General features: G+C 38.5%; 1 protein-coding gene across 3 annotated transcripts in view; it reads right to left on the bottom strand.

Annotated features, from left to right (window-relative positions):
* Positions 1 to 20,417, bottom strand: part of LOC132121595 (dynamin-binding protein-like) — a 54,965-nt gene that overhangs the window by 6,364 nt on the left and 28,184 nt on the right. The window contains exons 1-9 of one of the 3 annotated variants that reach the window (XM_059531160.1): positions 17,303 to 19,131; positions 7,738 to 7,934; positions 7,550 to 7,649; positions 7,314 to 7,461; positions 3,803 to 3,820; positions 2,446 to 2,645; positions 571 to 701; positions 374 to 478; positions 96 to 227 (exon numbers count right to left, since the gene is read on the bottom strand). In XM_059531160.1, coding sequence (XP_059387143.1) covers positions 96 to 227; positions 374 to 478; positions 571 to 701; positions 2,446 to 2,645; positions 3,803 to 3,820; positions 7,314 to 7,461; positions 7,550 to 7,649; positions 7,738 to 7,934; positions 17,303 to 18,968 — 2,697 coding nt within the window. In that variant the 5' untranslated portion in view covers positions 18,969 to 19,131. Of the gene's footprint in view, positions 1 to 95; positions 228 to 373; positions 479 to 570; positions 702 to 2,445; positions 2,646 to 3,802; positions 3,821 to 7,313; positions 7,462 to 7,549; positions 7,650 to 7,737; positions 7,935 to 17,302; positions 19,132 to 20,417 lie in introns of those variants that run through there. The other 2 variants (XM_059531158.1, XM_059531161.1) reach the window with 2 other exon arrangements.

Raw genomic sequence — 20,417 nt, 5'->3', positions numbered from 1 at the left:
TTAACTAATGTTAATAATGACTACTTAAATCGACTGATTGCTGCTTAATATGTTTTTCACTATGAAAGGTAATGTGAAGGAATTTTGGTACTCACAAACTCAGTGAACTGTTTGTCGCTGATGCATCGATGAGCTCTTTGAAAACGTTCAGGGTCCACATGCTGTTGCTGTTCTGTGTAGATGTCACAGAAACTGATGGCGGCCAGAACCTTTACCGAGGTGGACTCCTATTGGATACAAAAGGGTCAGGCAAAATTACTTCATATACTGAATCGAAAAGCAAATTTGTTCACAAAACAAAAAACTGTCAAAATGAAACTGGAAGCATATGGGAAGATCAATAAAGAACGAAGGCAGAGAATAATTTCAATACCCTTATATGCTGCAGATAGAGGGAGATGTCCCTGATGAAGGATTTGATGAGCCGCTCCTGGAGTCTGAATCGTTTCTCAGCATCATCAAAAGCTTCATCTTTGATCTAAGAAGGAATAAAGAGCAGTTTGGTTAACACAACACAACACAATCTCTCATTCCAGAAATGATGGTGCAGTAATAGCTGTGCCAGCGTACCTGAGATGAGATCCCAGTCAGGTGCTTTAAATGGCTGCTCACTCTGTTAGACTTCTTGATGATAGAGTGCATACTCAACTTTGAGATCTTATCAATGAGTCTGTCTTCATCGCCTTTGCGGTACTTCACCACTATAGACAACAGATGGTGCTGATGAGGTAGGGATAACACTCACAGCCAGATAGCAGACATCCTATCAATCTCACAGATAAATAGAATAATAGATGGAACGATAGACAGATTGACAGAAAGTTGGGACGTTTTTTAAATTTTAATAAAATGAAAACTAAGAGACTTTCAAATCACATGAGCCAATATTTTATTCACAATAGAACATAGATAACATAGCAAATGTTTAAACTGAGAAAGTTTAAAATTTTATGCACAAAATGAGCTCATTTCAATTTTGATTTCTGCTACAGGTCTCAAAATAGTTGGGACGGGGCATGTTTACCATGGTGTAGCATCTCCTTTTCTTTTCAAAACAGTTTGAAGACGTCTGGGCATTGAGGCTATGAGTTGCTGGAGTTTTGCTGTTGGAATTTGGTCCCATTCTTGCCTTATATAGATTTCCAGCTGCTGAAGAGTTCGTGGTCGTCTTTGACGTATTTTTCGTTTAATGATGCGCCAAATGTTCTCTATAGGTGAAAGATCTGGACTGCAGGCAGGCCAGGTTAGCACCCGGACTCTTCTACGACGAAGCCATGCTGTTGTTATAGCTGCAGTATGTGGTTTTGCATTGTCCTGCTGAAATAAACAAGGCCTTCCCTGAAATAGACGTTGTTTGGAGGGAAGCATATGTTGCTCTAAAACCTTTATATAACTTTCAGCATTCACAGAGCCTTCCAAAACATGCAAGCTGCCCATACCGTATGCACTTATGCACCCCCATACCATCAGAGATGCTGGCTTTTGAACTGAACGCTAATAACATGCTTGAAGGTCTCCCTCCGGAGGACACGGCGTCCGTGATTTCCAACAAGAATGTCAAATTTGGACTCGTCTGACCATAAAACACTATTCCACTTTGAAATAGTCCATTTTAAATGAGCCTTGGCCCACAGGACACGACGGCGCTTCTGGACCATGTTCACATATGGCTTCCTTTTTGCATGATAGAGCTTTAGTTGGCATCTGCTGATGGCACGGCGGATTGTGTTTACTGACAGTGGTTTCTGAAAGTATTCCTGGGCCCATTTAGTAATGTCATTGACACAATCATGCCGATGAGTGATGCAGTGTCGTCTGAGAGCCCGAAGACCACGGGCATCCAATAAAGGTCTCCGGCCTTGTCCCTTACGCACAGAGATTTCTCCAGTTTCTCTGAATCTTTTGATGATGTTATGCACTGTAGATGATGAGATTTGCAAAGCCTTTGCAATTTGACGTTGAGGAACATTGTTTTTAAAGTTTTCCACAATTTTTTTACGCAGTCTTTCACAGATTGGAGAGCCTCTGCCCATCTTTACTTCTGAGAGACTCTGCTTCTCTAAGACAAAGCTTTTATAGCTAATCATGTTACAGATCTGATATCAATTAACTTAATTAATCACTAGATGTTCTCCCAGCTGAATCTTTTCAAAACTGCTTGCTTTTTTAGCCATTTGTTGCCCCCGTGCCAACTTTTTTGAGACCTGTAGCAGGCATTAAATTTTAAATGAGCTAATTAAGTGGATAAAAGTGTAAAATTTCTCAGTTTAAACATTTGCTACGTTACCTATGTTCTATTGTGAATAAAATATTGGCTCATGTGATTTGAAATTCCTTTAGTTTTCATTTTATTAAAATTTAAAAAACGTCCCAACTTTTCCGGAATTCGGGTTGTAGATTCATAGAATGACAAACAGATAGACAGACAGATAAACAGTCACATACCAAGATCCTTTCTCCTTTTGAATTCGTTGATATTGACGTTGATCTCTTTAATGGACCTCAATGCCTCAGCGAGCTGCTTCCTGTCGTGGTGTGACTCAGGAGTGGTGTTTAGCAGTTCCATCAGGAGCAGGGGGTATCGCATCACTCTCTGCACTGGCTTTATCAAGAAGGAACCCAGATTAATGTAGTTTGTCTTTCCCCTGTGGCAGAACAAAAGGGCGAGAGAGGGAGATAAAGTGAAAAAAAAAAAAGATTTAGATACTCATCAAGGTAACATTCTTCATCCTCCTCTGAGAGTAGACTGGGGTCACTGAACATACTCATTGTTTTCATCCATCAGTTATCCACTGGCTCACTGTCGACCACTTTAAAAAGGGTTACTGTAGACACAGTAGGCTAAATAGTCTAACAAATAGTGCATAATATAACTGATAGGATGAAAACAGAGGAGATCCAAATCCAGAGCTGAAGCTTGATTTGGATGTTGCGGAATAGGATATGTCAAAACTAATGAATCTGAATTAAGCACAAGAGTATGTTTAAAAAGCTGAGTCACTCGAATTAAATGTTTTCGCCCATTAACAAATAACACTGCTTAAAATACCACACCATGAGCTCAGAGATTGGGTTACTAATTGTTTCCACATCACCACAAAGCATTAGATCAATTGCCAGAAATAAAGTACAAAAACAGTTGAGAATATAAACCAATTTTCCCATTGGTATCACATTCTGACTCAAAATCATTGTTTTGCACAACTTGCATCTAATTTATAGGACTGGAATCTGATTAAATAAAAGCAATTTCAGATTAATCGTGATTCCCAATTGTCCAATTCTGATTTTTAAAACATACATCTGACCAGCCTAGTCCGATTTACAAACAAATGACTTATTATATGGTTCTTTTCAGTGAATCAAAAACAGACAAGTGTAACCAATGTAGTTTGAGTCCCAGGAAAAACAAATATTAAAATGTAAAATGAATAGAATAGAAATTCTGAATCAGTTTGAAAGACGTTCCTGCATAATATACAGCATTAACAGAGATTTTCTTTCTATACGTAAGAATATGTTTGCTAAATGGGTATTATAAATGAAACGTAATCAAAAGAATCAAGTTGAATCCGGAAATCTGATTCAGTACCTATCCCTACTCATTTGTGCAAATTTAAGTCAGAATATGACTCAGAATTTACAAGGAAACGATCACAAAACACAGCACACACACAGAGAGCATACATGGCCTCCTGGTCACACACGAACACAAGGAGAAAAGGGTTGCGTAGGTTAATAAACATTCAGCATGCTGTCAGGCGCTTCACATGCAGTTGCTTTCGAATTGTGTTAAACTTACCACTCACGGTATATCCCTCTGTCAGGGGAGAGGAAGAAGGAGAGAGGAAAGAAAGGGAACAAAACACAATTTCGAGTTAAACCACCTCTGTCTCTTATTAGAAATAAGCTAATGAGCTTATCACATATAATGTCCTTGTTTCACAGCTTATTATTAAAATAAAAGTTATGTCTTTTTGAATGAATGCAGAGGGCAAAAGGACAAGACGACAAACACTGAAAAAATTTAAACTATTTGTGCACTTGATTAATAAGCTGCCCGTTGCTGGGGCAACTCATGCCATGGGTGACCCGCTTTAGGCGGGCAGTAAGCCTCTGTGGGGCCTCCACTGGCCCCTCTCTGACCTCCCACTGAGAACCAAAATGAAATGTCAGTCAGAGTTTAGTGTACTCAAGTGTGGAAGTACAAAAGTAATAAAACACACCAGACATTACTCTTAAAGCGCTTTTTGGAAGATTATTCTCCCCTATTTTTATGCCTAGCTTTGTTACAGTAACATCCTGCCAGAGAAGCAACATGTTAGCAATATTTTTCAACTACATTCAGAGTCATTTGGTATAAAAGCTAAGCTGTGGGCTTGGCAAAGTGCAAATTCATTTTACAAATGTCTTGATACTTGGGACAAACGGCTCCATGTTCCCACTACCAAAAGTTTTGAGAATTACATAAATATTAGTTTTCAAAATGTTTGCTGCTAAACTGCTTTTAGATCTTTGTTTCAGTTGTTTCTGTGATGTACTGAAATATAATTACAAGCACTTCATACGTTTCAAAGGCTTTTATCGACAATTACATGACATTTATGCAAAGAGTCAGTATTTGCGGTGTTGGCCCTTCTTTTTCAGGACCTCTGCAATTCGACTGGGCATGCTCTCAATCAACTTCTGGGCCAAATCCTGACTGATAGCAACCCATTCTTTCATAATCACTTCTTGGAGTTTGTCAGAATTAGTGGGTTTTTGTTTGTCCACCCGCCTCTTGAGGATTGACCACAAGTTCTCAATGGGATTAAGATCTGGGGAGTTTCCAGGCCATGGACCCAAAATTTCAACATTCTGGTCTCCGAGCCACTTAGTTATCACTTTTGCCTTATGGCACAGTGCTCCATCGTGCTGGAAAGTGCATTGTTCTTCACCAAACTGTTGTTGGATTGTTGGAAGAAGTTGCTGTTGGAGGGTGTTTTGGTACCATTCTTTATTCATGGCTGTGTTTTTGGGCAGAATTGTGAGTGAGCCCACTCCCTTGGATGAGAAGCAACCCCACACATGAATGGTGTCAGGATGCTTTACTGTTGGCATGACACAGGACTGATGGTAGCGCTCACCTTTTCTTCTCCGGACAAGCCTTTTTCCAGATGCCCCAAACAATCGGAAAGGGGCTTCATCGGAGAATATGACTTTGCCCCAGTCCTCAGCAGTCCATTCACTATACTTTCTGCAGAAGATCAATCTGTCCCTGATGTTTTTGTTGGAGAGAAGTGGCTTCTTTGCTGCCCTTCTTGACACCAGGCCATCTTCCAAAAGTCTTGGCCTCACTGTGCGTGCAGATGCGCTCACACCTGCCTGCTGCCATTCCTGAGCAAACTCTGCACTGGTGGCACTCCGATCCCGCAGCTGAATCCTTAGGAGACGATCCTGGCGCTTGCAGGACTTTTTTGGACGCCCTGAAGCCTTCTTTACAAGAATTTAACCTCTTTCCTTGAAGTTCTTGATGATCCTATAAATTGTTGATTTAGGTGCAATCTTAGTACCCACAATATCCTTGCCTGTGAAGCCATTTTTATGTAACGCAATGATGGCTGTACGCGTTTCTTTGCAGGTCACCATGGTTAACAATGGAAGAAAAATGATTTCAAGCATCACCCTCCTTTTAACATGTCAAGTCTGCCATTCTAACCCAATCAGCCTGACATAATGATCTCCAGCCTTGTGCTCGTCAACATTCTCACCTGAGTTAACAAGACGATTACTGAAATGATCTCAGCAGGTCCTTTAATGACAGCAATGAAATGCAGTGGAAAGGTTTTTTTGGGATTAAGTTCATTTTCATGGCAAAGAAGGACTATGCAATTCATCTGATCACTCTTCATAACATTCTGGAGTATATGCAAATTGCTATTATAAAAACTTAAGCAGCAACTTTTCCAATTTCCAATATTTATGTAATTCTCAAAACTTATGGCCACAACTGTACTACGATGGAGTGAAAAACATTTCTGGAACTTCTGGGAAAATTGGCTGAATATTTACTTGTATTCTTTGCTTTATCTAGTAAAGCACTAAAGCAACTATCAAGAACAAACTAAACTGTGCTAGAAGGAAGTGGACTGAACTGAAACTAGTCAAGAAAAGAGGTAGCCACTGGCAAATTGTTCTTAAGTTCAAATAAAGCTTAAGATATAATACTAGAGGAACAGATGAGAAGCGATTGATGAAACAGTGAAACCAACAAAGTGGTGAAACTAGGTGCATTCCTCTCCCGCCATTCATTACTAATCCACAATAACAAAGATCTGAAAACTGAGAGACAGAAAACTGCATATAGGCTAAGGCTACCATTCAAAAGTTTAGGGTCGGTAAGATTTTTCTATGTTTTCAAAAGAAGTCTCTTGTGCTGACCAAGACTGCATTTATTTGATAAAAAAAAAAAAAAAACGTAGAAGCAATAATATTGTGAAATAAATAAGTGTTTTCTATTTGAATATATTTTAAAATGTAATTCATTCCTGATATGGCAATCCATTAATCCATTCTTCAGTGTCACATGAACCTTCAGAAATCATTCTTATATGCTGATTTACTGCTCAATAACATTTATTATTTTTATTATTAATGTTGAAAAGAGTTGGCATAGAGAACATTTTGGAAGATCTTCACCTAGTATTAAAAACTTGTGTGTCATCCTGGAATTACCTATTCTACAGCGGCTATAAACAATCTGGTCTCATCGGTTGGAAAATTTATACAAATGTGTTTTTCCAACATTGGGGATAATTTCATGGAGTTTATTCGTTGTATATAGATCCCACTCTGTTTGCCATTTGTTATTAACATAGGAACAAATTATTGGTTTTATAATATCATAAATAATTCCTGTCTTGGAATGCCACAGATTCTATCAGTCATCCTAAGTCCAATCAGATGAGTCCATTTAAAGCAGAAGTAAAAAAAAAAAATGGACTGGTTCCTCTAGATTTGGAGACTTATGATAGCATGAATGAGCCAGCACACCCTGTAACATTTTCTCTGTTGATGATGTATTACTATAGAATTCTATCTACGTCATATGACAGACAATCCCAGATACCATTCAAACTGACAGATCATGTGTAACGTTAAATAACACACAATTAGCGTCCAACACAAATTCTTCTCATACACTTACACACTGTTAAATATCATGACTGGCATCAACATGCTTAACTGGATCTGGACATGCGTTGGTAGTGGTAACCACACCATGCAATGAGCTGAAGGTGTCAAGATTCATTTAAAAGAGCAGTGAAAATTACCTGAGCTTCTCTAGACATTCCAACATGTGCTTCTGGATGTTCTCATCCTTCTCATAGGTCTCCAGTAAAGAGATGGCATCATCATGATTTTGGCAATAGATCTTGTAAACCTCCTCCAATTCACCTTTGTAGTCCAGGAACACTTGACCTGGATGAACAAAAATGATTATGGTAAAACATCAATATGGCTACTGATCTGAATCTATAATTTGAGTTCAGCTTTTTTTTGCTCCAACCTATTGAGTCAGTATCCTGGAGGGTCTTGTTAAGCCGACAGGAAAGGTCAATTACAGAGTTGATGTTTCCAAAGAGTCCATCAAAATCAATACTCTGTACCTACAGGACACATGGATATTTAAGATGAGGGTTTGAATGGTTCTCATCACATAAATACATCATTCACGCTTGTTGAGCGTTTTCTTACCTGTTTTTTCTGCAGAGGGTGAATGATCTCCTTTACACACATCTGAAGATCCTTGATGTAGTCCTGTTCTGTCTGCAGAAGCTCCTCAATGACCTTTGACCTTTTCTCCAGCATCCTTTGTTCAGGGTCTTCAGTGGTGGTCGCTGAAGCTGGGGATGATTCCAGAGACTTAGGCTGGGAGGCAAACAGGGTCATCTCTAAAGAGAGAGAAGGAAAGAATGCTCTTGTCAACCACAAACAATTTACAAATTTGTATGCCACTATTGGGGGAGTTTTTATGATATTGTGCAGAACTTTGTTTTTGATCAAATACGGTGTGAAAAAGCAACATTAGCATGATATATAAAACAACTTTATGGCTGTTGCAATCTGTTCAAATTCAGCATATCAGTTACTATTGGGTAAAAATGGGCAAATAATTAATATTGATGAGTCTTGAAGTTTTAAAATGTGTTCACCGCACTTTTCAAATTATTCCTATACCTCTAGATGATGGATGGATGGACGGATGGATGCCACAATTTCACTTTGATTATGGCAGTACCGACATACATTCATACCAGTCTGAATGGATTAGGCTCATTTATAAAACATGAGGAAGAACAATTGAGACAAGAATTAAGCTGCCAGTAAGAATGGCAAAGAGAAGGCAGTTTGCTCTGCGTGTTGCCATTGGCTATCGAGAGGATGTCATGGCTTGGAGTTTAGTTTGACTGTGCGGGAGATCTGCTACCACGCATGGATGCCTACCCACAATGCTGCCTGTGCTTTATGGACATACAAAAGACTGTCAAAGCACACGGTGAGACATGGACCCTCTCAGGAAGCAGGAGGCATTTGAGATGGGGCTGGGACTTTGCATAAGACAGTGACAGCTACGATAGGAAACCCCAACAAGTTTCAAAATAAATGAAAGAAGCAAATATATTGGTGAATATGTAACTGTATTCATGATGTGTCTGTGTGTGTGTGTGTGTGTGTGTGTGTGTGTATGTGTGTGTTTGCGTGTGCGAGAGAGTTTCAGTTAAAATGGGAATAATAGAGATTCATTTAGCTCGTCTCTAGCTTAATACTTCTTAGCCATCTGATGTGGTGACTCACACTGACATCACACTAAATAAAATCTTTAATGTTGCTGATTCAGTAAAGACTGATAAAGAGATTTGAGCACAACCAAAAAAAGCCTTATAATTCCGTTGCACGTTTAACCTCTGAAATGTTACAGCAAAACAGAACTGTTCATAATTGCATCTTTAGAACCTCTGTTCTGAAAGACAGGGCAACTGTATATTAATACTTAATTATTAATATAATGTTAATATGATAAAAGCAATTGTGCAATGAATCATGCACAATACAACCAGAGACTTTAAACAATTAACTAAAACAGTGAATAACTACTACTAATAATGTTAATTTTGGCATCTTCTCTGTAGCTCTAGGCTTCTGTATGGTCTAACCTGTTGGCAACAAGTAACTAAGTAAATAAACAAAACAGGACGTAATTTATAAATAACCTCTAATTTAGTTATTTTCTAATTCTTTGTACACAGCCCATTAAAGTTTGGCCTATACTAACCAAAGTTTGGTCAATGAATCATTCATCCATGCACTAATTGTTCTACTTTACAGTACACAAACATTAGCACTATAATGAAATCTGTTGTGACCCACATCTACTTAACAAGCCTAGGGTATTCATTGTTCTGAACAAAAAAATCTTCAAAGAACAAATTCTCACAATACGTTCATTCATTCAGAGAGTCTAAAATGAAAACAACTTCATTTTCAAAACTGAATCTAAGAATCAGTCATAGAAAAACGATTAACAACCATCATTGGGGATTTATGGTGGTTATGACAGCACAAGAGCAGAGGGAACTACAATTATGGGTAATCCACTGTGAAAAGCACAGATTTATTTTACTCTCTCTGTCATGCTGAAACATTACATTGTTCTGAAAAAAAAAAAAATAGGAAAGCTCTATATGATTTTTAATTAGCTATATTTTTACTTAACTTAAGCAGAAACCTTAAACCGTTTGTGGAAGAAATAAAACCAAATCTCAAGAAATGAATCATGTCTGTGCGTGTGAAAATTTCTGTAAATGTATGAAACAGAGTGGAAGAGAAACAGAAAGCAGAGAAATTCAGTATGTGGTATAGAACTGGTGCTGTGCTGCACTAGAACTAAGCTTTCATGTCAAGACTGTGTTCCAGCGCTCATGGATTTCTGTATGTGTGCCATGGTCTGGTGAATGGGAGAGAGGGTAATCTCGACCAAGCACACACACATTCACAATGGCTTCTCTTTCTGTCTCTGTGGACATAATTGATTGTGACATTATGTTTGGTCTGCTTACAGGGTCGTGCTCCAGCCAGTGTGTTCTGTGTTGTTCACATAGTTCCCACAATTGCAAACCCAAGGATGTCCAAAACACACACACAAAACAAATTGAATGGCAAATTAAATTACTTTTTATACACGTTTCTCCAAATTTTTACTTAAATCGTAATACAATATATTATGGAAAATTTTGCAAAGAAGAAGCTGTATTTTCAGACTTTTGAGCCTCACTGTACACCTGTACACTGTACAATAAGTTATTAAATGGTTAAAATATGGCTCAGAAACACACCAAATGATCATAAATGCCAATGTTTACTCTCCATAAACCCCTACTGTTGAATCTGTAAAGAGCTTAGCATAACCATGGACAACTAAACTAAACATGCTGTTCATACACAAAGCCAAGAGGCGTAAACTAGTGTACACAGCTACACAACACTTCCTCTCCCAAACAACATACTCCATGAACCTGACACTGATTTCCATTTCGTATTGAACATTTAAATACATCTACGCAGCAAAGACTTTTTATCTTCAGGCTTGTCTGTGTAGATGACTCAGTAGCGCTCAAAGAAAGGACAGGGCCTCTAAGATGTCACCCACCTGTTACCCCCCAAACTCCTCATCTTCACTGCCACACACAAACAAACACCAGAGGTCACAGGCGATGCATTCCTCTTAAGGTGAGTGGAATAGCTCGGTCCCTCTGTATCAACAGTGAAGGCCCTCTCTAAAAGACACAAACTCTATTCTGTCCCGGCATTACCATCTGAATAAATGGGAACCTGCACCATTACAGACAACTGAGCAAAGCACAGAGACAGTTACTCACACGCTAAAGCCTGGAGCTGGAGTTTTAATGTTGTTAAACAAACTGTACTGATACTCTCATTTTGGGAGGTCTACTCCGGCTACTTGGGGCCTGGCCCCACCTCACTGGGCCTGAACTCCATCAAGATCTTGAGGATATCTCAATGCCAAGGCTTCTTTGCCTTTCATCACTCTTAATCTGTTTCTGTTTAAAGTGGGAATCTTTGTTCAGGTGTACCAGGGGAGCAGGTGGGCGCCCATTTTATTTTATGTGCATCAAGCTCCAGTGAATTTCAAACATGATAAGTGTTCAACTAATATTTAATGTATTTATTTACTTATCTAATATGGCCCATTAGTAATATAATACATATATGATGCTAATAAGCAATAATAATAAATAAAAAAGAAATCACTGGCAAATAACTATATATCTGAATATTATAAAATAAAATAATCAGAATAATTTTATAGAATTATATAAATAATTGTTTAACAAATAATTTATTAATATATTTATTGTATTTACTATTACTTTTATAGTATTCTAAAATAATATTTTATGAAATATTTATAATATTAAAATAAATATTTTATATGTATTATTTTCTATAATAAACAATATTATATAGATCATTATATTATAGAAGTATTTGCCATATACATATTAGATTTTATATTCATTTTATATTCATTAAATTATATTCTGCTGCAGATTTCATTTTGCAAGAACAAATGTGCTATAGAGAAAGGCAACCATTTTATGACTGAAAATGAAATGATAACATTGTTATTCTTGTGAAACTCTTTTATGGTCTGACCGTGCTGAGCTGTTTTTGTCCCTTTCTAGTCTAAGGTCACATGAATTATCAGGCCTGTGTGTTCAAGACAAAGTTCACATAAGACCGCCCATTTACCATGGATACTCTTCACAACTGTCAAGAGAGTAAGTGTGAGAGCAAGACACACATAGTGTGTGAGTGAAAGCAGCAAGTTGTTGCAAGCCACAAAAATCCAGTCTTTCAGACAGATTTACGGCACTAGTCAGAATTAACAACGAAGTAAACAGCTTGGAAAATGACAGTATGTTGCATTAAAAGCTTACAAGGCTTACAAGTACAGTTGAAATCCTGCATGTACATGGAATTAATGAAAAAATTATTTCAAATACATTACACAAGAACAGCAAGAGGGCTAAAACTTCTTTAAAAAAAATTATTAGTTACACCACACACTTCCAGTCTCATTCTGGTGCAGAACCCTGCGTCACAGAAACTTGTGTTTTTTGTTTTGTTGTTCAAAAGGCTGCAGGTTCACATTCTAGTTATCTGTTGTAGTCAGTCAGATGTCTGATTTGTGTGGGATGGGATGGGACACACCCATAATAAACATGAGCAAGCATTCCAATAACCACTCCACATCCTCTCAGACGCATGCTTTTTTTTAAAATTCCTTTTAAAAAACCTTACTTTGAAATTTAAATAAAGGACACCGTTTGCTGACAAGTGTAAGAAAAATTTAATGTTGTACCCTTGCAAGTCTACATCATTTTTAGCGTATCTACAAAGTCATGAAAATGAATGTCAAGTGAAACTCTATTGCAGAGATCTACTGTACACTCTTTCTGAGGCAATCCATTATTATTTTATTTTTCTGAGAAAATAAAAAAATAAATAGTGCTATCAATCAATAAAAAATTAACTAATTACATTTTTTTAAGTGAACTTAAAAATATCTTCACATAAATGTATTATAATTAATATCATAGTTTGCTACCTGTTCCCCTTCAGCAAGTAGGAAATGAACAGAAATTGAATAAAGTTATCAAACACTAAATTCTAAATTAAATATAGATGAATCCTTAAAGCTACAAAAGTTATTTATTTCTTTTTTTTTTCTTTTGTTCTTTGATTAACAGACATCACAGCAGCTGGGTAATAAGGTTATTTTGGCTGCTTTAAGAACTGCTGCTGCTGAACATGAGATGGGTCTGACATGCATTGTATTTTCTCACAACTCTTTACCTTTTCTGGCATGTTTAATTCACCCAAAAATGAAAGTTATGTCATTAATTACTCACCTTCATGTCGTTCCAAATCCATAAGACCTTCATTCATCTTCGGAACATAAATTAAGATCATTTTGATTAAATCCGAGAGCTTTCTGACCCTCCATAGACAGCAAGGTAACTACCACATTCTAGGCCCCCAAGAAAGGTACCAAGAACATCGACAAAATGGTCCAACCACTGATGTTACATGGACAATTTAAGTGACGATCTTACTACGTTTCTGTGCCTTGATTGTGGTAGTTACCTTGCTGTTGAGAGACAGCTCTCGGATTTCATCAAAAATATATTAATTTTTGTTCCAAAGATCTTACGGGTTTGGAATGCCCCTGCGTTGTTTGTGTTAAATATTTTTTTACGTGCTAAAATACAAAAAATTATCGCATGCGTTAATGCATTAATTATGACAGCACTACAAATAAAATGTATAATTATATTATAGTATGTTTTACAAGTACTCTGAACAAAAAAAAGTGGAATCACTGCGCACAGTATGGTCAGGAGGCTTATGCTGTGTCCACACCAAATGCAAATAGAGTGTCTCAGCGCGGCGCGGTAAACGTGAATTCGCCTCATTTGCGTGTCTAGTTTGCGCGAATGACGCGAATTGAGCGTCTGCCGTTAATGGTGCTTTTTGTGCATTTAGCGTTTGACGTGAATTCGCGTCTGCCGCCCGAGTTTAAAAATTTGAATAAATTTGGCATCAATTCGCGCCGCGTTAACCAATCAGGAGCCTGCTCAGGAGTCACTCATTTGTCAGTGAGCAGTCAACCGGAGCTATATGACACAAGACAGGAATAAAAAGGACCTCGCTTAGACGAGTGTGTTGTAAATACACATTTAACTTTTGAGTCACGTACACGTTTATCGACCCGCTGCCTTCCCGCCATTTTTCACAACTATTTTCCCCCTAATATTGCCTACAGCTAATTTTCGCTAACAAGATAATGTGTTTATACAGAGGAAGTGTGCAGGAAAAAGTGGAAAAGACCTGAGTGCTCGATCAACATCAGCCATCTTGCAAACAGACAACCGCTTGGCACTTGTCCCTCCCACAAGAAGCAGATTTAGCCTCGGACGCGTATCAATTTCGCTTCAAACTCTTGCTTTCTATGTAGTCTATTTCGCTCTAGACGCGCGAATGCATTCAAAATGTTCAAGCGGCAAACTAGACGCGGTAGGTGCGAATTTGACTCTTTTCGCGTTTGGTGTGAACGTAGCATTAGATCCTTAAAAATAAGAACTTCTGGTCTCAAAAGAACACAATGGACTGCACTCCTTGTGTTTAATTAATTTTACATATCAAGCAGCTGGCAATACTGTTTGTTCAGCTACTGTTACATTTCAGTTGTCTTCTTTCAAAATATAATCAAGAACACCTGCATGTACCCCGTGCAACCTGTCTAGACTCATTACATATAACACCATCAAAATCTCATCATTATTCTGGCTAATCTTGTTATTATGTTTGAATATCAGGTTCACAAAACCACTTCTTTCCCACAGAACTCTTGATTCATATAATCTGATAAGATCATGCTCATGATTCAACGTGCATATTGGTATAGTCATATAGTCATATATAATCCCCTTAACAGGCTGAGATTAGCATTACAGAAATATGATGTAATTGCATTTATCCTAACACTCTGTTTAAGCACAAATAGGAAGACTGGAATGATATACAGGAATGATATACAGATCCAGCCCTCCCTCTACAGTTACAGAAAGAGGAGCTTTTCTACCATCATAGTTATTCATTCAATTACTCTCAGTCTCAACACATGGGTAAATATTCAGTCTCGTGTTAAAAATGCAGTAAATCAATGGCAAAACCAGTGGTGTTTGGCACTGAGCTGTAATGTAGCATATGTATTTCAGGGTATGTATAAGAGCTCCTGACCTATATTAACTAGCTTTTTCCCTCCTCAGCCAGTTACTTGATGCTTTTGTCTTCCAAGCTGGCCACTGACTTAATGTTGTACAAATGCTGTGAGAGGGTTGGTTGAAGGTTTTCACCTAATCCCCTTCCAGCCCACTGGCATGGGCAGCTGCACAAGGACTACAAAGACCAACAACAGGCAACTAAATAGATAAAAGCCCACCAACACACAGACACACACACACACTTATTTGTATATTATCATCAGGCTGGTGATCGTTAGTACTAAATAACCTCAAAAATCCAAAACAGAGGTACAAATTCTGTCAAGCTTGAAACAGATGAACTCAGACTATGAGTCAGGCTGGGCATCCTCTTCATGGTGCCCCAAACTAGTAAGAGGTCTTTGAAGACTATATGGATTGGGGGGAGGGTTCTGGTACCAGGCACATACTAGTCCCAGAGATCTCCCCCGGAGTCTCTTTTCCTCCTCTTCCTCCACACCTAGGTGATGACTAGAACACTAGGCTATAGAGGATTACCCTGGGCTGAACTGACCACCTGCTCTGTGTCAGACGTGACACAAGCCAGACGAATCTCCCACTGAGACACCCATGGCAAGCACCCATCACCAATCACTGACAATAATAACAAACAGTCACCTCATGCTAAAGAGCACTGTCAGTGAAAGCTGAAGGAGTAGACAAAATGTAAACAGTACAGATATAGACCTGGACCCAGTTTGAATTTCCACAGCATGAAGTTAAGGTCATACAAATTTATGAATGAACCACTCAATTTAAAATCTTTCTGGTCTATTGACATTTGCTATTAAATTTGCTTCAAACATTACAATGCATATGATAACTTCTTTAACTTTACAATAAGTAAATCCACTTCACCAGCTAATTTCTCTTCAACAGTGATGCTATAGAAGTATACAGAGCTAGCACAAAATCAGAAAAAAATCTAAAGATGGTTTCTCTGACATATAAGTCTACAAGACTATAGAGTGACCCCCAAAAAATTGGACTAATCTACATACTGAAGATGTATGAATATCATTGCATTAAACTTGCACTAGTGGAAACTTGGTAACTTTTTTTCAACTACTAACTTTTTTGACAATCAACTTTTCTAACAACATTTATTCAGTTAAAGAAAGTATTAGTGGCAGCATTATGTTAGATCCAGGTACTGAGTCAGAGTAACCAGTTTGAAATTAAATATGGACATACTAAACTAAATATGATTAGAAAACATCTAAATACTAAAATGCTATTTGCAAATGTTTTGCGTGGAAAGATCTAAAATATAAATATTATATAAAAAATTGTTATATATTGTACCTTAAAACAAACACAGCTTAAATGGCTAAATGAGACTGTAAATGTAAAGCTCATGGCAAAAGGGACTGTAAAATCTGATGCAAAATGGTACTTCTTGGCTTTGAACATTTTGTTGTTTTTGTCTGAAGTCACGTTACCATAAAACACATAGTGATTGTCAAACAAAAGAAAAAGTCTGAAATGGGGAGGGAGGGAGGGAGGGAGGAAGAGAGATACAGAGGACAATTGGGAGACAGACAACTAAACTTCTGAAAGGTAATTACACCCATTGGACCAGTTCCCCCCTCCCTGTAAGTTTCCAAGTTCACCTCTAAGAAAAAAAAAAAAACATGTGAAACTCAGATCCACACTGCCAGCTTTAATAGACAGTCTCAAAGACATGCATACCTATGCATTAAGATGGTGACTGCACAATCTACACCTTTGGTATTTCCTGAATTGATTTGGAGATTTCCTAATGCAGAGCTCCACGACAAGGTCTTAGAACTGGCCATAGTACTATTACTGCTGCTACGGTAGTGATAAATTACATTATTGGTGCCCTGGATAAAAAACAGCAATGCACAGCCTTATTTGTGGATTTATCCAAGGCGTCTATTTCATTGGATCATGAATTGCTGCTAAACAAACTCAGCAGTGTTGGTTTCAGACCAAGGACATTGAATGCGTTCATTTGGAGGATCTCAAATCTGATTTCTCAAATCTTGATATATCTAAAGAGTTCCCCAGGGTTCCATTTTGAGACCTATTTTGTTTTCTATTTATATAAATGATTTAGGCAAGGACATTTTAATCAAAAAAATATATATATTTTAAAATGTTGTCTTATTGCATGGCTGCTACCTTGGCCAGGTCTCTATTGTAAAATAGTTTTTAATCTCAATAAGACTTCCTGGTTAAATAAAGGTAAATAAATAAAAAAATAAGGTTAAAAGAGAGCTATAAACATAAATGATATCCATGTGGACATTTCTACAATTGTTAGTTGACTCATTCAGTTACATCAAACAACACCTACGGCTACCTCAAGGTGTGTTTTGCCCCTACTCTAACCTCAGATTTATTTTCATAGTACTGGATGTGCTACTGTTTCCAATGTGCTTTACCTTGTTTCTTTTTCCTGTTGGTGGCAAACTCTGACTTTCTGAGAGAGCAGGGTGCTGTCTTCCTATAGAAGCTGTTCCTGTCAAGTGAACCCACGTAAACAGGCTTCAGTGTCTGGCCTTGACCTTCCTTATCCAGTTTTCCTGAACCCGGGCGATCATGGTACTGGTCCTTGTAATCATAACTGAATTTAGCAGGATCCTCATAAGACCGTCTCTCTTTCAGTGTCTGCTTTTGATAAGCATCCTTTTCCCATTCCTTGCAGTATCTTCCACTGCTGTGGTCAGCACTGCAACCCTCTTGTCTATGTTCTACTGAATTTAACCTGATCTCCCTGCAATTGTCATACTGATAACTCTCACAACCCTTGTTTTCATAGCAGTCTTTAACACCACTATCATAACGTTCATCTTTCCAGTAGTTTCTATCATCCTTTTCTCTGTAATCACATTGGTCTCCCTCTCTGTACTGATAAGAGTCTTTTTCTTTAGGTTCAAAGCGATCCCTCTGCTCAGACTGGCCATTTTCTCTGTAATCATCCCGGTCTCCCAGTTTGAGGTCATAGTGGTTACCTTTCTTACGTTCATTCCATTCCTTGTCGTCTAGTTTAGAGAGGTCCTTCTCTCCTGTTCTTTCACAGTTGTCATCTTTCCTAAACTCACTGCAGATCTTCTCCTTTTCTTTGTAGTCATAATAATCTCCCTTTCTTTGTACATACCGGTCATAGTCTCTTCGATCGATTGAATCCCTCTCTCTATACTGGTAGCTGTCACCTCTCCTACGGCTTTCTTCACAGTAACTATGGTCATAGCGGTCCCCTTTTCTATCATCACTCTGGTCTTTCTCTCTACGATCATAGCACTCATAATGGTAATTTTTTCTAGAGTCGTAGTGGTCTGCTTCTCTATATCTGTACCTGTCCTTTTTCCTGGAGTCGTAATATTCATGTTTTTTACTGTCATAGTACTGATCTTTGAGGTCATAATGCTCAGACTTATCCAACTCTTTATGGTCATAGAAATCCCGGCCCCTGCAGTCCCCATCTTTATAATTATCAGGCTCCTTATCGTAGTAGCCCTGGTTATCACGATCAAAACTGTGCGCATCCCAATCTCTGCGACTGTAAGGCTCCTGACCCTCACGGTACTCATCCGATTCCCAAGAGTGGTACCGGGCCACATAGTCAGGACATTCTTTACTCCTTGGGCTCTGTGCAAAGTCTCTGTGGTCAGCATAATCCAGTTCTTTCCGGTGCTGATAGAAACGGTGATTGCTGGTCCATTCTTGTGGGTTCCTCGGCTCTTGGTACACTGCTTCTGGTGACTGATAGAAGAACTGTTGGGGAGGGACCTCTTGGTAAGGAACCTTGTCCCAGTCCTCATATTCCCAGCATTGTTGACGGAACCCACTGGCTTGTCCGAGGTATGCCTGGTGCTCCCAGTCTCCTGGTGCGGGTCTAAAGTCCTGAGGACACATGACTGACTGCTGCTGAAGATGTTGCTGCTGTTGAAAATTCAGCATTTGTATGCATCTCTCGTTCTCCCAGCCCTCACTCACCAACTCTTCGACACTCTTACCTCTCTTGGGAGGAGTCCTGTTGAAGTCCCAGGGCACTGGGGCAAATGTCAAAGGGTGTCCTAAGACCACCTGTCCCTTCATAATGGCCATGGAAGTCCACAAACAGGGCAAGCTGTGTTAGCCCAGATTTCACATTCCAGGTCCAGATGTAGAGAACTCCACCTAAAAGGCATTCTAAAACTCTCCGTCTCACTCTGACTCTCTTTCTCAGACAGCTGACTGAACAGGACTGTCTGGTTTAGAACTGAGAAACTCAATCTCTCTCTCTCTCTGTCTCTCTCTCTGCCTACCCAGCCAATAGGAGGAAGAGAGAGAAGGAGGTGGGGGAGGGAAGAAGCAACAACTGAGAGGAGGCAAAGGGGAGGCATTTAGGGTTAATCATTGTACGTAGTCACATGAATGGATTACAGGGAAGCTGTGATTGGCTGAAGTCTCTGTTTGCAAGAAAACACAGGCTGGACTTAACAAAAGAGGAGGGAGTATTATCCTCTTTATTCCACAAACTTCTCAGGTGTTTTTTAAACTTGGCATTACTCATAAGCAAAGTTGTATATGTCCCCTAAAGACTCTCTTTAGGCTGTTGTGCAACTAGAACAGGGATCTTGAATCTGTACTATTTCAGTTTCTGCTTGTGTTTTTCAAGAAATTTAGGAGGTGTGTTTATGCTTTAAAAAAAACAACATGACACACTGAATGATCTGTCAAAAGAAGAAGTGCATTATCGGTACTAACTTGCTCATCATACATTTCAGAGAAACAAGGTTCCCATGAATGTCATAATCTTTGTCTTTCATGTTTCAACAAGCTGACCTGGGATAGTTAGGCACAGGCTGATTATTCCAGAGAACACCGTTCACTGTCGAGTGCCTGCACACTGCACAATGCACCATTGTTATGGGCTGCCCCTGGTTTCACAGGCTAGGGCATCTTTTCATGCAAGAAAAAAAAAAAAAAAACCAAGACAACATAGAACACAGTACTATGATTTCCTACTTCAGGTATTAAAATGCAAAATATTTCTCCAGTTAAGACTGAAAAGAAAGAAAATTTGAGGTTTGTGGACTGCTTCTCCTTTCCTCTTTATAAACATTGGTATTTTTATATTCAGTGTTTAAGATCTCACATTTCTTTACATGGGGCAGACCAAAACTGTGTGCATGTTGTTTTTCACTTCAGAGACATCAGGATCAACATTCCTCTTGTTTAATGGAGTTATTTTTCTTTGTTTGCACAAGTACAACCCTTAGAAATGGAACAAAACTCACATTCAAAGATGGTGCACCTGTAGCAATTCGTCAAAAAACATGTTTAAAACATTTATATCTAAAATCTGCCAAACATAATCTGTTAACTATTATAGGTTCGATTTTTAGGTACTTTAGGGAGGTTTAAACATCACTGTGTCGTTTTTTTTTACTACACAGGGACAGGGGGTAAAAAAAAAAAAAAAAACCTTGAAAATCTCATTTAGGCCACAGACAAACCTGTGGCTGAGAAGCATTCAAGACAGGCACTGTCCCTCGGTGAGTGTCGGTTTTA

This window comes from Carassius carassius, chromosome 39 (assembly GCF_963082965.1).
Source record: "Carassius carassius chromosome 39, fCarCar2.1, whole genome shotgun sequence".
Lineage (NCBI taxonomy): Eukaryota > Metazoa > Chordata > Actinopteri > Cypriniformes > Cyprinidae > Carassius > Carassius carassius.
The sequence above is the reverse complement of the archived record's forward strand: the minus strand, read 5'-3'. Positions and strand labels throughout refer to the sequence as shown.